This window comes from Colossoma macropomum, unplaced genomic scaffold (assembly GCF_904425465.1).
Source record: "Colossoma macropomum unplaced genomic scaffold, Colossoma_macropomum, whole genome shotgun sequence".
In the NCBI taxonomy this organism is placed as follows: Eukaryota; Metazoa; Chordata; class Actinopteri; order Characiformes; family Serrasalmidae; genus Colossoma; species Colossoma macropomum.
In genome coordinates this window covers 16920018-16937265 of record NW_023494792.1, presented here as the reverse complement: position 1 = coordinate 16937265, position 17248 = coordinate 16920018, and the positions used below count along the sequence as shown (strand labels likewise).

General features: G+C 41.2%; 1 protein-coding gene across 4 annotated transcripts in view; it reads left to right on the top strand.

Annotated features, from left to right (window-relative positions):
• The first annotated feature begins 1343 nt into the window (after positions 1–1343).
• The window catches only part of tmem117 (transmembrane protein 117), a 52187-nt gene continuing 36282 nt past the window's right edge, over positions 1344–17248 (top strand). Inside the window, exons 1-2 of one of the 4 annotated variants that reach the window (XM_036576291.1) lie at positions 1344–1488; positions 3522–3830. In XM_036576291.1, the coding sequence (XP_036432184.1) occupies positions 3551–3830 (280 nt within the window). In that variant the 5' untranslated portion in view covers positions 1344–1488; positions 3522–3550. Of the gene's footprint in view, positions 1489–1739; positions 1848–2386; positions 2475–3521; positions 3831–17248 lie in introns of those variants that run through there. The other 3 variants (XM_036576290.1, XM_036576292.1, XM_036576293.1) reach the window with 3 other exon arrangements.

The following is a 17248-nucleotide window of genomic DNA, read 5'->3' as shown; positions in this document are numbered from 1 at the left end:
TATCACTGTACAGTACTGCTGTCTCTCTACCTGCCAGTATTCACATTTTATCCCTCTGGTCATCAATGTGTGCCATATTCACTAAATTGCTGCGTAGAATATCATCCTGGGGGTTAAGTTTTGGTGCTACTGGTATGTCCAATAGGAGGTACTGTTACTGGTTAAGAGAAAATTGAAACAGGCCAGTATTATATTTTTTATGGTAGCAAACAGATATTTCCCTCAGTGCTTGACCTAAAGGGGAACTCCACCGATTTGTCAAATTTTCTACATAATTAAATGGTTAAGATGTAAACAAAGTCATTCAGAGTGGTTTAGTGTGAAATGCTTCATTCCAGAGAAACTTACAGAGTCCAAATTGTTCACAGTGGTGAGGATAGGAACCAGACATCTAAAGTGTTTAATGCCTCTAAATGTTCCCTCACAGAAAGCTATTATATGAAATGGTTATGAACACTCAGGCTGATGTCTGAGACATTGACAGTAGTTTTGTGTACAAATTTTGGTCTAAAATGTATTTTAATCTATTCATTATTCTTCTTCTAAGGCAAAACAGTCCCCAGAGAAAACATTTTTTTTTTTCAGATTTACCACTATTTTATCATCATCAACATTACATATCGCTGCTGTCGGGACAAAACCTCCTATCTCCATTTTTGCTATTTTTCAGTTCTTGACATAATTTGAAAATGTCTGTTACCCTTTACTTTGTCTATAAATTTCATGATGAATACGTCTCATTCCTTTGACTTACACTGAAAATAAAGAAGGTTTTTTTCCTTCTCCTGTAAAGTTATCATTTGGGAGATACGAGGTTTTGGTATGAACTCAAAATACACGTGTAGGTTCAGTGGTGGTTTTGGATGGTTGCTATATTTGCCTCGTAGACATTGTGACTCCTGGTTCCTATCACAACCACTGTAACAGAGTCTGTAAGTTTCTCTATAAATGAACCATTTCACACCAAAACACTCTGAATGACATTGTTTACATCTCAACCCCTGAATCAACCACTGAAGAAATTTTGCAAAATCGGTGGAATTCCCCTTTGAGCCAGCATCCGGCATTAGCCTGGTAAAGCAAACACATCTGCCATGTCCTCTCAGGCTTAGTTCATGATCCCGCCCTGTGTATTGGCTGTAACGTTATGTAAATGTGTCCCCTGAGAGAGGCGGCTCCCTCTGCTTCTGATAATCTCTGTCCGTGTGAGTGAGTGTGAGGTGTTATTGTTCCAGCCCGCTGAGTTGATGGTATGAGGCTGTTGCTGCTGTTAGCTTTTAGCTCCGCTGCTACATCCAGAAGCAGCGCCTCCTCCTCCTCCTCGCCGCCGCGAACCAAAACAAAGAGGATGATGAGGGAACGCGTCTGTCTGTCTGTCTTAGCAACAGCAGGTTCAGCTCACAGTCCTCCTCCCCTCAGCTCTCCATGAAGCCGAGCAGAGGCTGAACACGGGACAGTCTGAGGGGACATCTCACCAGCCTGGAGCAGGTACACCACTGTGTCTCCGTCTGGGGGGGTGTGTGTCCGTTTAAGGGGGGCGGTTGGTGTGAGAGGTGAGGGGCGGGCTCAGCGTCTATCTGTCTCTCTCTCCACGTTCATGTGTACATCACAGTCTCCGTAGTGAAAACGGAATTAATTCGCGTGTTTGCCGACTGCTCGACATTAGGTGTCCCAGCTCTGTGAGTGTGTGTGTGGGGGACTTTGCTGTGTGGAGCGGCGGCGGTGGTGGTCTGTGAGCGGAGCCGGGTGAAGAGAGCGGCGTGCGGGCAGGGGGGAGCTAAGCTAACCTACCCTTCTTCCCCGCTGTGGCGATGTGATGGGCTCGGACATGCTGCACGACTGCCTTCGTAAGAGCATGAGCTGTTCTTCAAGCTCTTTTGCCTCTTCACAGAAAACACTGCTCTAGACTAGAATGAATGAGTAGAGTGAGAAAGTGGGTTTGCTTTATCACAGTAGTCTGTGTACAGGACTGAAGCAGATAAGCAGCAGAAAGTGCTGGAATGAATGAATGAAGCTGGTTTGCTTTTCCAGAAGGACCCACAGTTCGTGTGCTCTTACAGAGTTGGAGCAGCTCTTGAGATCAGTATCACTTATTAATGCTCAGTATGGATGCAGTGGTGACACTAAGTTCTGTGTTCTGCTTGTTTTCTTGGGTGAAATGTGCGTATGTGGTTGTGTGGCTGGAGCTGTAGGCGAGACAGTAGCGGTTCTGTTGTGGTCCTGCTGTAAACACCACCTTTGGCTGCGTTACACACATGCAAGCAAAATGCCACAACAGTGCCCAGCATTTCCCAGCAGCAGCCCAGCGCTATTCCCAGCCTCTTACATCACCTCCCGTCTCCGCGCTGGGTATTTTGAGAAGCTGCTGGAGCAGGGGGTGTGTTGGGCATGCTGGTGGTCTCTCAGGGGGCCAGCCAGCCTGGATTTAACAAGACATGTTCAACTCCAGCTTGGACTTGCTAAAGCTGTTTTGTGTGAGCCAGCTGTTTTCTGGCCTTATTTTCATGAATATCTCAGTGTTTAAAGCTCTTAAATGGAGGAGTGTTCTGCTCTGCCTCTGCTAGTGTTGTTCTGTTCTGAAACTGAGTATTTCTGAGTTTCTTCCGGCTCATGATGTTAAAGAATTATATTATCATAAGAATTATAAGATATGCTTTTCTGAGCATATTGTGATATTGTCAGTACTTAACAAACTGACCAATACCAAAACAATTAGTTCTACTTTTTAAGTGTGGTGTTACTAGTGATTTTGAATCTGTTACAGCTTATTAAACCTCACAAAAAACATGATATTGTGGTGTCAGTAGTGAAGAAGAGCCAGAGGATCCCATTATTTCTGCTCAAGGAAATGCTCTTTCACAGAAAAACTGTCGGAATAGCAGGGAACATTCTCTATATGGTAGACATGCAGATACACACTAACTAACCCAAAGCCCAACACAATAAAGCACAGTCAACACATAAACGCATCTCAAACCAACAGTAACAACAACAACAAAAAATGTCCTTTAACCGAGGGCGACGCACATGGCACAGCTTTGCATACCCCACCCCTAAAGCCCGTTCTGAAGCACAGAGCAAGTGGCAGACTCCACAGTATATATATTGTTATTCAAATAATGTCGTGAAGTATTGTGATGTTATATTTTTACTGTATCGCCACCTCTGAGGACATCATTTGCTTGGAGCACGTGAGTGGTCCTAACTGAGTGCCTAGCCTGTATTTAGTTAAGGTTTGTTTAGGACATTTAAGTAATTACTCATCTGTACAGCATTTGCTCACCAGTCTCAGCCATGACATTGTCTGGGATAATATGTCTGATGATAGATTGTAATCTCAATCTGGATGCACCCCTGCCATGTGTTTCACTCTGCTGCCAAAATGTATGACTGTTGTGTTGTTGTGTAATCTCAATCTGGAAAATCTGCTCCTGTCTCTAATTATTGATAATCTCTGTCCCAAAGTGGCAAGTAAGATTTGAATACTCACTGCTCCTGCTCTCTCTCTCTTTCTCTGTCAGGTGGCCGGTGGAAGGCGAGGCTTGGCAGAATGGAGATAGATGCCCGCTTCCGTTACTACTTTCAGCACCCATGGTCCCGACTGGTTGTGGCCTACCTAGTGACCTTCTTCAACTTCCTCATCTTTGCTGAGGACCCTGTGTCCCACAGTCAGACGGAGGCACACATGATAGTGGTGGGGAACTGCTTCTCCTTCATAGTGAATAAATACCCAGGCGGAGGATGGAACGTCCTGAAGGTTTTGATGTGGATTCTGGCGATCTTCACAGGGCTCGTTGCTGGGAAGTTTTTCTTCCATCGAAGGCTGTTTGGTGTGTATGCTGCTCCAGCTTTAAATTCACTATTGGATGTGTAATGTTGCTGTTTTACCGTTTGTCAGCGGTTCCTTTCCATGTTCAATGAAGAATGTGATGGGATAGTATTACTATACATGCATTCACACTGTTTTGGTGTTCTGGTGTTTGTGTGCATGTTAGTGTTAGAATGTAGGAGGCAACTATTCTGAGAATGAGCTGAAACAGCTGTTATAACTGAAACCCGAAGCTCTATGTCAACGCATGATGCCCTTGTGTGATAGTATAGTCTATATTGGTAAACGTACATAAGCGCATAGAAAAGCTCAAACAATAACTCATAGCCTATCTCTTATAGTCTCTGGTGCTTCAGAATCATTTAAGTGTGACGCAGTAAAAATGACATATTTAGGTCACAGTAAGCCAAGTCTAGCCTCCCCCCAACCCAAATTCACTGTGCAGTCTCACCCCTTCTGCTGCCTTTTACAAACCCTTCACACCTACCCTCTTCTCCAAACAATCCTCCGGCTGCCACTGTCATTTCTAACCTTTCAAGTCTTTCACTTCCATCACATCTAAGGAAAACAACATAACTGCTTGGTTCAGTTCAGTCCTTCTCGGTTTTCATTTCATGGCCACTCTCTTTTTCACACTGCCTGGTTCTTCTGACTGGTCAGAGAAATCACTTTCAAAATGGACTGAAACACACTATTGAAGCATAGAAACATAGAAAGGGTCATCTGTGGTCATTTTGTCTTTGAGTTCTGCTCACTGAATTTGCTGCTGTGCTTTCTTGACCTCTCAGCCTGGTGTTTTTGTTTTAGTCCAGTTTCCACAGCCCAACATCCTGTATGCCAGACCCCTCCCATCCATATAAATGGAATGACTATTCCAGTAATTCTGGAAGAGATCTTACAGCCTATAATAAATCAGGTGACTGTGAGAGATCTTTGCAGTGTCTCAGTGGATTTTAATTAGAGGAGATGATGAGGCCTTGCACTTTGTCCTGTTAATTAGAACTTTTTCACCAAAGAGAGAGAGAGAGAGAGAGAGAGAGAAAGAGAAAGAGACAGATATACTGAAGAACACTTGCTATTCAGACTATCCTTGTATGTTAAGGCTACATCATGGAAAACTGATTTTTGAATTTAAGTTTGATGTGGTATGTAAACATTGTTAAAGTTTTTGAAACATCATTCATTCCTCAGTCCGTGCAGTATATATGGAAACTAAGCTAAAAAAAACAGCCTGTTTTAAATTAATTGTTTTTATGATGTCATGAAATCAGTGCATTTACATATATCCACCTATTCAGACTATAGCAGTTTAGCCCCATTCATACACAGTGAAGTAATAAGGAGTGTTTAAGCCTGGACTGCTTTTGACTGAGTGCATAATACAGTTTAACCAGTCAGAATGGAGCTTATTTAACTATCAGTCTTTAAGGTGCAGTAACAAAAACAGATTCTAAAAGCTAAAGAGAGATTGCAAAGTGAAATTGTAAAAGTAAATTACAACCCTTTTTTGGGACATAAGCTCACACAAATGTCATAAGCGGACCTCGGGAAAAGAAGAATATACAACAAATGTACTGATTTCATCATGATTTGCAAGGAAATGTTCTAGTACCTGTTATTCCTTCTTATCTATTATTTATACTGAGTTCAGAGATTGTAGAGCAGCTCTTTACTGCCTTTAGATGAGCAAACCTAAAGCCTTTAACAGGCTGAATCTGGTGTGTTGGAGCAGCACTATTTCAAAGTGCTATTTTAACACTTTAGTCCCAATTCTGTTTTGTTACAGCAACAAATCCAACAAATTTAGATCCCATCATCAGCCACCACGAGAAAGAGGCAGACGGAGTGAGATCTGAGTGTAGCCAAGCAACTTTAATGCAGAGATCTGGGGTACCAGATGGTGTGTGTGTGTGAGAGAGAGAGAGAAAGAGAGAGTGAGAGTGAGTGATGGGAGTTGGGCTGGACAAATTATTGCAAAAAAACATACAGACACAGATAGATGGACACGAAGGAGATGAGCAGAGTTTTGTAAAACGTTTGTGTTGCGTAATCTTAAACCACTGAGAGAGTGCTGGCTCGTCTGGGCTGAGAGTCGCAGCAGAGAAACGTCATCTATAATACATCATTACTTCACACACGCTCACACACTCACTCACACACACTCTCACACACACACACACACTCACACACATTCACACACACACTCACTCACTCACACACACTCTCACACTCACTCACTCACACACTCACTCACACTCACACACATTTACACACACACTCACATACACACACACTCTCACACTCACACACACACTAACTCACACACACACTCACTTACACACACTCTCACACTCACTCACTCACACACTCACTCACACTCACACACATTTACACACACACTCACACACACACACACACTCACACACACACACACACACACTAACTCACACAGACACTCACTTACACACACTCTCACACTCACTCACACCACACACACACATAGGCATAGACCCACAACTACCCTCTCTTTCTCTTTCTCTTTCTTTCTCATTCTCTTTCTCTTTCTCTCTGTCTTTCTGTCTTTTTCTCTGATTCTCTGTTTCACTCTCTTTCTGTTTCGCTCTCTCTTTCTTTCTGTTTCTCTCTTTTTCCATCTGTCTCTTTCTGTCTCTGTTTTTCTATCTCCCACTCTCTCTCTCTCTCTCTCTCTCTCTCTCATCTGTCACCTCTACGTTTATGTAACACTTCAGTTATCCAAAGTAAATAAATCAGAGTCTCCTGCAGCAGATGTCTCAGAAATGCCTGGCTAAATACCTGCTGAGGAGCTGACTCTGTTTCTGAGTGAGAAGTTGGTGAATTTGGTGTTATTTCTCACATTAGTGATGTCTTTCTGTAACACCCTCTGAGCAAATTGTGGAAATTAGTTCTAGACACATTAACTCCATCATTCATGATAACCCAGTCTTTCTACAAAAGGCTGGTCTGTCTGGTTTTCCTTCCACTCAAACAGGAGCACACCAGGGGTCTGTCTCACACAGCAGGATTTCTTGCTTAGCCAAGTAACTTTAATCTTAGTTCAGTCTAACCCTGTTTTGTCTGCCTCACGACAGTAGGCCCTTTTTGGTGCTATGTAGAACCATTTTTAAAAAAGACTCTATATAGAACCATATACAACACATTCTCCATCAATCTGAAGAACCATTTCACCATGCAAAGAACCATACATTCAGGCATGCAAATGGTTCTTTGAGTGTTCGTGGTTCTATGTGGAACCATTGTCAGTCTCTCATTCTTTTTGTTTCTTTGTTTCTTTCTTTCTTTGATTTTCTCTCTCTGTCTCTCTCTTCTGTCTCTCTCTTCTGCTTATTTTCTTTCTCTTTCTTTTCTTTCTCTCTCCCTTCTTCTCTCCCTTCTTCTCTCCGTTTCTTTCTTTCTTTCTTTCTTTCTTTCTTTCTTTCTTTTTCTCTCTCCCCACCTATCTCTGTTTCTCCTTCCTCTGTTTCTTTCTCCCCGTCTCTCTTTCTTTTGCTCACTTTCTCTCTCTAGTTCTTTGTCTTTCTCGCTCTGCTCTGTTTCTCTCTCTCTCTCCATTAGGGCTGGGCGATAAAACGGTAACGATAATTATCGCGATATAATTTTTCCTCAATAGAGCGATACGACATGTTCGATAAATGTTCGATATAATACACCACTCTCACACCTCCACATTCAGCGAAAGCCTTGGTGGCGTTTTCTACTGCAAGGAAAGCGACACTACTCTGCTGTCGCCAGGAGAGGGCGCACGTCCGAGTTTTTCTACATGATTAGAGAGGGAGGGGGCCACGAGTAAGAGGAGTCTTTAGCAACGGCTGAAACACAGAGTTATACATTCCCTGTTTGAGTGGAGCAACCGGCGATCTGTTCTCCTGTGACCGAGTGTGAGTGACGAGGTCAGTGGTGTAACTATACTGTCCTACAGCGAACTCACCTCTTTCTGTTACATTACATCCTAACAAGCTTTAGCAGCGATAAATCACAATCCTCACAACTACAGCGCTGTTACAGCGCTTGGACAGTCATATTTAGTATGAGTGCATTCCCAAGCAATGAAAGTGAAAGAAAAAAGCGGGTTCATGTAAATTACAGCCCTGATTTAAACGAAAGTAATCTGAGGAAGCTGTGAGGCATTGGAGAGCGGGAGAGCGCTATCTTTCCAGGCTAGCTGTTTTTAGCTGCTGGCTAACTTGAAGCAGCGCTCCGTCACTCCACAACACGGAGAATTGATGATACTGTAGATCAGACAAGACACAAAAGAACTGCTTTCAGTTTAAACGTACCTAAAAGGAGGACTCTGTTTGTCTGGTGTTGATATTTTGCGGTTCACCACTTAAACTACTACGATAGTATAGAGAAATCCAGTCCTCGCTCTCTGGTGTCTGAATACTGTGATGTCATTTGTAGCGGGGTAGCCGAGCGCTCGTCACCAGCAAAAATAATCTGTTTTCTTTCTTAAATTATGACTATTACAAAACAGCCATGCTTTTCCAGCTGGTAAAAACGGCTCACCAGACACTTTCTCCCACTCTCCCATGACAGATCTGTGAAATGTTCCACTGGTTGGTGAGTGTTTGTTGTGTTCCGACCATAAAGGATAGTTTAAAACAGCAGTTAACCCCCAGGACCAAAAATCAGCCTTCAGACTTGAAAGAAATAATGATGACATTTATCGCGGTATGTATCGATATCGAACAATATGAATTTTGTTTATCGTGATAACATTTTTGGCCATATCGCCCAGCTCTACTCTCCATCTTTCTCTCATAGGTTTATTGGCATTACTGTCTCAATTTGACAGGGCTAAAGCATATAAACCTATGAATTCTCTCTCTCTCTGTGTCCTTCTTTTCTTGACTCTTGTTTTGTCTCTGTCTTCTTTCTTTCTCCTTCTCCTCTTTTTCCCTTCTCGCACTTAAACTAGCCATTGGGTGTGGCATGTCATCTCTTCTGATCCTGGAGCACTAGTCGCCAAGGACACTGCACTCAGTCCACCCCTCTGCCTTCAGGGGTCATTCTCACAAAGCGTCTAGTGCCTCGGACCACAAGCACACAGTGACTAATATCACTCAGTAAGTAAAGAAGAAAATGTGATCTGATCTTAGATTAGACCGTAGGCCCAAATCAAATAGCCTGACATGGCAGGTCACTTCAAAGTCGGCCTCTGTTCCTGCTGAGGATCAGTGGGAGGAAACAATGTGCTTTCTGATCAGAGCAATGAAATGACTTTCAGAGAACTGATGGAGACAATACAATTCTGGCTTTCTTCTGTTCACAGAGGCTCCCACTGCTTGACCAAAAATGCCCAGACAGTGGATGTGATGGCTTTATTGTTTGGAATCTGAAGGTTCAGTGAGAACTGAGAAACATTGTGCCGTATCATTGTACTGTGTTAATGCCCTTCAAGCCTTAGAACCTTTATCCTGCTTTTTCATTTATCATTAAGAGTAATAATTGTCCTTTGACTCTCCACCCTATTGTTTATGTGACCACTATGTTTTAAAATTATGCCTGAAATGTCCTCTTGGGGAACGGAAGTGTCATTCACAGTGTGTCATTTTTGGCTAAGGAAAAGAAGAGTTTGGTCACATAAAGTTATCCGGTTATCGTTTTATGTCTCGTTACACTTTTGCTATGACCGAGTGAAGATGAAATATGGCAAGAAAGTGCAGTGCGTCACAAGACAGTGTGGCCTTAACAAAAAGTGTTCTATATAGTACAAAAAAGGGTTCTTTGGCATGTAATTATAGTGCAACCCTTTTTTGGTGCCATATAGAACCCTTTTTAAAAAGGTTCTATATAGAACCATCTACAGCACAGTCTCCATGAATCTGAAGAATCCATTGACGATGCTAAGAACCCTTTAATCATGAAAAGCGTTCTTTGAGTGTTCATGGTTCTATATAGAACCATTTTCTTTACTAAGGAACCTTCGAAGAAGCATCTTTTTTAAGAGTGCAGTTGTTATCATTGACATCTTTGATCATAAAATTCAACCATGCGACAAATTGGTAATTGAACCTCACTGATTGCTGCTAACAGACTCTCTTTAACTGATCTACACTTTATATTTTCTGTAACTGGATATATTCTGCCCTCACTAAAGTAGACTGAGCAGGTCAACAGAAAGCGAACTGTCTAACAGGCTGATGCTACAGTCATAAAAGACAGACTTTGAGTACAAGCCTTTAAAGTAGGAGTTAATGCAGTACTGTGACATAGAAAGTAAAGAATATGCTTTCATGCCCGTTATGAGCTTAAAATGTCTGTTTAAAGTAGAGCTGGCATCACAAGTAACAGCGCCAAGCTTAGCCCCCTAGTTGTCACTAGCAGAATTAGCATTCATCATAGGGCTTGATAATAGTGTAACAATGCATAGTAACAATGTGAAATAACAGTGCAAACAACTATCTCCTGCTCCCCGGCTCTCGTGTCTTTCGTTAGTAGGCTCTGCAACAACATCATTATAGTCATCATTTCTCTTTATTGGAAATATCATGAGAATCGTGAATCTAGTAGCATGAATCAAATAAAATTGTGGAGTGTATCATTGAACCCATATTATTTATATGTAATTACATCATTAGTTACAAAGATTCGTAATGGGTTACATTTACATTCGATTTCTATTCTGTAGTGATTGATGTCTGCTCTGCTCAAATATGCAAAGGATGCTTTTGTTCCATCAAACAAGACATGCAGCAATACCTTTTCATCAAATTCATTGCATGAATTCATTGTATCATTCCTTGTAAACATCAGTGTAGTATGGATTTAAAGATTAGAATTATACTTTGGAGAGAATTTCTGCTTGTTTCAATAAGCAGTGAGTAATAAAACAAAACGTTCAGGTGTTTCTGTCGTGGAGGATCTAGAAGAGTTCAGAAGGTAAAATCATAGCCAACTGATCTGTTTAACAAAATAAAGTAGTATAATCACATCCTTCTATCTGTTATTTTAACCTGTGTGTTTCAGGCATTTCAGAATGATCTGCAGTAGAATTTTTACAGTCACATTCATTTTGTTACAAAAATCATAACATGATTCCTGGATCAAGAATATTACTGCAAGTCCCAAATTTACTTCTAGGTGGTGGGATCTGGGATGATATACATGTACAAGACATTCAGGTTTTACTCAGTATAGAACTGCTCCATAGCTAAATAAGTGCTAGAAACTTGATATCAATTGGGTCATGTGTGATTGGACTTGCAATGCAGTGTAGAACTAGGGCATGTTAATTAGTGACATGTCTTTATTTAGGTTAATAACATGATTTCCACTAAAAAAGCCCTTCTGAAGACCTCCAAAGTTGTTTTTTTTCTTGATAAAAAATCCTGTAATCCTGTGCTGTAAATGGGATGATAGATTTTTATGCTGTCAATTAAGTGTTTTTTGATATTGCTGCATGACTGAACTGTTAAAGCCCAATCAGATCATATCCCACTCAGTTTCAGAGTGAGTCTACACAAGAAGCTCAGCGGAGCTGAAAAGGAACTGTCACTTGACAGATATCCTGCATACTGTAGATAACTGATTCAGTTAAAGCACCAGCAGCTGTCATACATCCATCAGGTTGTTTTAATGGCGTGTTCCACTTAGTCAGCCAGTTCTCTTCTTGATCCGCCTGAGGAAACCCATCTGTTTTTTGTCACATGGCATTACTGTACAACTGTATGGGAAAGCTGGAGTCTTTTAATGGCTTATGTTGTGTGTAGTTTCTGTGTCTCAGCGCAGCACTAACTGACTGTTACATGCTGAATAATCTGAAATATGAAATATTAAAGGTGAAATATTTTATGAATCACTATGACTGCTGGGATACAGCTGAGATTAGAGTATTGCACAACGCAATTACCCTGTGCAATTAGGGTAATATTATAGCTAGCTAGCTCTAGGGTAAAAACAGTCACGTGCAAAAGTGTGTGCACCCCTGGTAATATTAATAATAATAGTAATAAGTTTATATTGCGCCTTTCACAAACCTAAGGATGCTGCACTTTGAAAAGCAAAACAACGACTTGGAGAAAAAGACTAGTGTGCTTGTGACAAGTTGAGCTTTAAGGGAAGAGAAAGTAGAGCTTGTTTTTAGGGCTGTCACCATCTTGAACTTTAAGATGTTGATTAATTGTTGTGTAAATAAGTGTGATTAATGATTTAGTTGTCTTTTAATTGTCGATGAATCATTTAATTTTGTTAAGTCTAAGGTGTCCAAATGAGCTGATTAGCTACCTCACTCTCTAGCTATGTTTACTCAGTAGCTAACACTGGCTGTACTGTTAAATCAATACTGCACACACAAATGATCAGTTACACAGAATCATGTGTAGAGTCAAGCAAAGCTACATGTTCTTCATGAGAGTGAAAATAAGCATAAAAGCAAAAAAAAAAACACTAAATCTGCCAGATTACATACCAAAAAATATCTACAAAGCTAACATATAAACATGCTAGACATGTTAGAGCACCAGGTTAGAGGTTAGAGTGTTTTTGTTTTCATAAACCTCATGATGTCTTAATGAATGCATTTACTCCTTTCTTTTATTTACATTTATTTTCTTCAATACAACATACCCAGTTCACAAATTCACAGTTTGTCTGTTGCAGTGTAACATGACTGTGAAATAATGACTGTGGATGATTGCAGTCAAATAATTTCAATCATCTCAAGTACTTATAGCGATTAGGCGCTAATGTAGTAATTGTAACAGACCCACTTGTACGTGGGACTGCAAGTCCTGTGCCAGAAGGGAGTCTGCAGGAGTGAGAGGGACAGTATGGATGAGACAGGTCAGTGAGGTTTGTGTGAGTGAGAGCATGAAGGGCTGTGAAAGTTAGCAGGAGAAGTTTGTCTTAGATACAGGAAGATATTGATACTAATGAAGCTGATGGAGGATGAGGTGCTGTGTGCAGTTTGGTAAAAGTAAGGACTCAAGCTGCTGAGCTTTCAATGAATTGAAGCCAGATAAGCAGTTTAACAGGAAGAGCATTAAAGAGGAAGCTGCAAAAATCAATGCAGGATGAAGGCATTTACTAGCATTTTGAATCAACACTGTTATGAGGATGATGATGTGCAGTATTACACAGATGATGAAATACAGTCTTAGTGACTTAATATGGGGCTCATATGTAAGTGATGAATTCAAGATGATCATTTTTTAATAACTTAAGCTGATATAACCGGGACACCTTCAAATGACAGTGAAAATAAGTACACATCCTGTTTTTTTGGCCTGTGCAAAAGACACATATATATGTTTAACATTAAAAATGTGTATATATATTGTTATATATTCCAACACACACACACACACACACACACACACATATTCCAAAAAAAAAAAAACAATATTACAACTGTTCTCTGTAGAGGATGTGTTGATTTGTTTTCACTTAGAAAATCACTGTGCACAGCAGGTTTAACTCACGTTTTCATTTGATTCTGGGTGAGCATTTTGAGGTGAAAAATATTTCGAGAAAGTCTCAGTCTCTGCTTACATAATAGCATTTACTGTTGAATCACCCTTCTCCAGTTTTCACTTTGCTACTTTAAACACATTGACCTTGGTAGTTTTCAGATGACCATCGGACAGTGCTTTAAGGAATAATTTTCAGCAGGCTTTGAAAAGCTTGCTTTTTATTAATTACCACTGTTGTAAGGTCTCAGCAGCTTTATGAACAGTTATGCTGACCTTTTCTCTGCTCTTTTCCTCAGTTGATCACTAGGTGGTAGTATTTGCGTCCATGTAAGCACTCCCTCATTTGTACCCCTGTTGAAGCACAGACCCTGTTTAACATTTTGTATTACATAATTTTTCTTTTCTTTTCTTTTCTTTCTTTCTTTTTTTTTTTGAAGTATCTTATCACACTACTAACACAGTTTGCTTTCTTTAATGAACTCTTGACACATTTTTTATGCAATGTAGGTCTTAGTTCAAAGCACTGGTCACCTCCGGTGTGTGGCAATCATTGGTTTGCTTTGTGTGGTTCTTTTGAAGCAGTTTATCTGTCTGTTTGAACAGCCGAAACAGAACAGGCACTGAACAGAAGAGTTGCTACGAGCTGTGTTTGTGAACACCTGCTGTGTTCTCACTGGCTGCTTCAGTGCTGCTCTGCAGTAGCGACAGTTGGGCTGAAATGATACACATACTTACCGGTTCAATAAGATTTTTGATTCTGAGGCCAGAATTCAATCCAATTTTATGTGATAAAAGTGTTGTGATCTACAGAGCTCTACAGATTGGTTTTGCTCAAAAGAACCTTTTTTGAACACTTACTGCACCGCCCTCTAACAGAACAGGACCCAATTAGCTCAGTCCTTTGAAGTGGCTACTAAAAAGAAGCCAAGTCATTTAGGCATGGGTGTGTCCATAGCATAAGCCCCCTGCTGCCCATTTTACTCTGATTGGATGCACTCAGATACCTAGTTCTTAATATTGGCAAACCAAAGTCCTTCAGAAGAGACAGAGGGCCATATTGGCGATACAGTATTAAGTTTCAATACACTGTTTCTCTCATTATCTCATTTACCAACATTTTGAAACGAGTTTCTTGCCAATCTTGCAGAAGAATTGAACTATCAGATTGTAGTGTTCCTCTTCATCAGCAGAACTTGAAAGCTGAATTCATGCAATTGTTTATTCCAGAAGACATAATTTACCAGGACTTTATAGCTAATGAAATGATAGTTTTAGTATGTGGAGGTTGTTTTACAAACAGTGAACCTTTTTTTTTCTTCTGCGTTGTTAGACATGTGCAGCGAACAGGTGTTTCTCACATCCAAAGAGAAAAGCTAACAAATGGTAGGGAATTGCCAAAATGAAAGGATTTATTAATGTATATATCATAAATAGTTCAGCAAAGAGTGCTACTGCAGAGCAAGTGTGCACATGCACAGAATGGGATATACATATTCTGTCTGTGTTTAAATACCAGTATCCTCTAGCGGGGACTAGACAGCGGTATATCCGTCTCAGATTAATCGATGTGACCAGTGTTTCCATGGTAACCATCTCCCATGGGTCAGCTATGGTGTGTTGGCTCCGTGCTCCATCCCTGCCCTTGTAGAACATGATAAATGGAGACTCTCTGGCCGAGTCCACAGAGAGCTGGGCAGAAGTGGTTAGGACTGGGGTTCAGCCTGCTTGGATTCGCCCTGTAGAGTTAGAAGCCTCAGGAGGAGGAGAATGGGCTGTGTGCCATTTTTAAATCTTAACTGCACAGATATGGTCTTTGTTAGGGCTTTCACAGAGCAATAAAGAGATATCAAAACTTATTAAATACACTGTCCGTTAGCTGACTTTTTGCAGCAGTTTACATTTCATTTGTTAAAAATGAAAGACTCCAGTAGTTTTCATTAAAATGTGCTTTACTGACTAAAATAACTGTCAGGTGTCAAATATGACTATGCCAGTCCACAGTCGTCAAAATTTTTAAACTGAAAGCAAAATCTTATATAAATATAAAACAGACCTTCAGAATGTTGAACTCTGAAACAAGTATACATTTTCTGCCCTACTTTGCCAACTCAAATAAACACCTGCTGTCTTGATGGCATGTGGGGCTTATATGTCTTCATGTGGCAATGGCAATGCTTCATATTCACCAAGCATATTATTAAGGCCACCGCAGTATGTCTGGTTGTTGTTCAAAATTTTGCTTGCTTATGTAACATTTAACGAGTCATCATCTGTGCTTTATCAGGGGGACTTCTGCCAGTGCCCATAAATATGTGGAATCTTAATATTAGCCAATATTGGCCAAACTATATGTCAGCCAGGACTGTTTAATGACCCTAGTCTTACCGGATATCTTGATATCCAGTTTCTTAAAACATATGGTGACAGGCAGTTTTGACTTTTGAACTGAATAGAGTGGATTTGACTTGGGCCAATGGTTCCTATCAGGTCCAATCAGATTGCACTCTAAAGAAGTCCTGTACGAGTCTTCTACTCCACTCTGAACAAGGCTTACATGAGAGATGGAGAGAAAAAGACACAGTCCCTCATACAAGCCCTCATAGTGACTGGCATTAGCTTTAACTAAAATGGATAATAAAGAGGATGAGTTTGAATTGTCATTTCAGAAATGTGCAGGATTCGTTCAATTGACTCACTGAAAGAGATCTCTCTTGCTTATATTTAATGATTCACAAACAGGATGTACTTGCATTTTTACATTTGAATTCCTGCCTTTTCAACACACCCATTGTGGTTGTGATTTGTAAGACAAATCCCTTAAAAAGAAATGGAGATTGCTCAGCAGTGGCTTCATGAATCCATTGCTCTTGGTTCACTGCTAAATTATTCTTTACAGAGTTAAAGAAGGTTGCTGCTGTTCTTGTTCCCTCTCACACTGTGTCCTGAACCCCAACTCTCCTGCTAGCTCTGAGGCACAGTCGTCCCGTGCCACTCCTAAGACTCTTCCAGCTTCTCTGGAAGCGCTTACTGGCCAGAATGTAGAGCAAGGGGTCCAGGCAGCTGCTCACACTGCACATGGCCTCAAAGAACTCATTGGCCATGTAGAGTGTATTTATGTTCTCAGCTGTTAACTGTCCAGTGAATTGCATGAACACCAAAGTCACAATCATAATATGGTAGGGCATGTAAGACACTATGAAGACCACCAGAGCTGCTGTGATGAGAACTAGAGGCTTTCCAGCTCTCCAGGCAGCACCACTCTGTCTTGCCAGCCTCCCTGGCATGGTCTTCAGCACCCTCATCATATGGGCATAGAAGCCACCCATCACCCCCAGTGGCAGAAGGAATCCCACCAGCGTCCGCAATAATGAGATGACCGTCACATAAGTGAATGGGCCGTAGAAGTGGTCCATGCAGAAGGTAGTGTTGTCAGGGCGACGGACAGCAAAGGTCGTGAAGAAATCAGGAATGGATCCCACCAGGAGCAGAAGCCAGGTGAAAACACAGCAGATGCAGGCCTTCCTACTGTTCCACCAACGCATGGAGCTGATTGGGTGCACTGTCCCAGCGTAACGATCAAAACTTATCAGAGCCAAGAAGAAGATGCTACCATAGACATTAATATTGAAGAAGGTCTTCTTTAGTTGGCAAAAGACATAAAAGCTGGCAAAATGGGGGTGTTGTATGGTGAAGTAAAGAGTAAAGGGCAGCAAAAGGAGCCAGGCAAAGTCACACACTGCCAGATTTAGCAAGAACACTGTCCCTGTAGTCCATGAGCGTCGACAGCAAGTGTAGTTCAAAATGGCAGCCATATTCCCCAGCACACCCACTGGTAGACCAATGACAAACAAGACCAGCAAGGTGGAACAATACCATGGATGATCCCTGAACTGACTGCAGAATGGAGTGGTCCGGTTCAGGTAGTCCAGTAAAAGTCCCTCACGGTGACCTGTGTGGAGACCTTGAA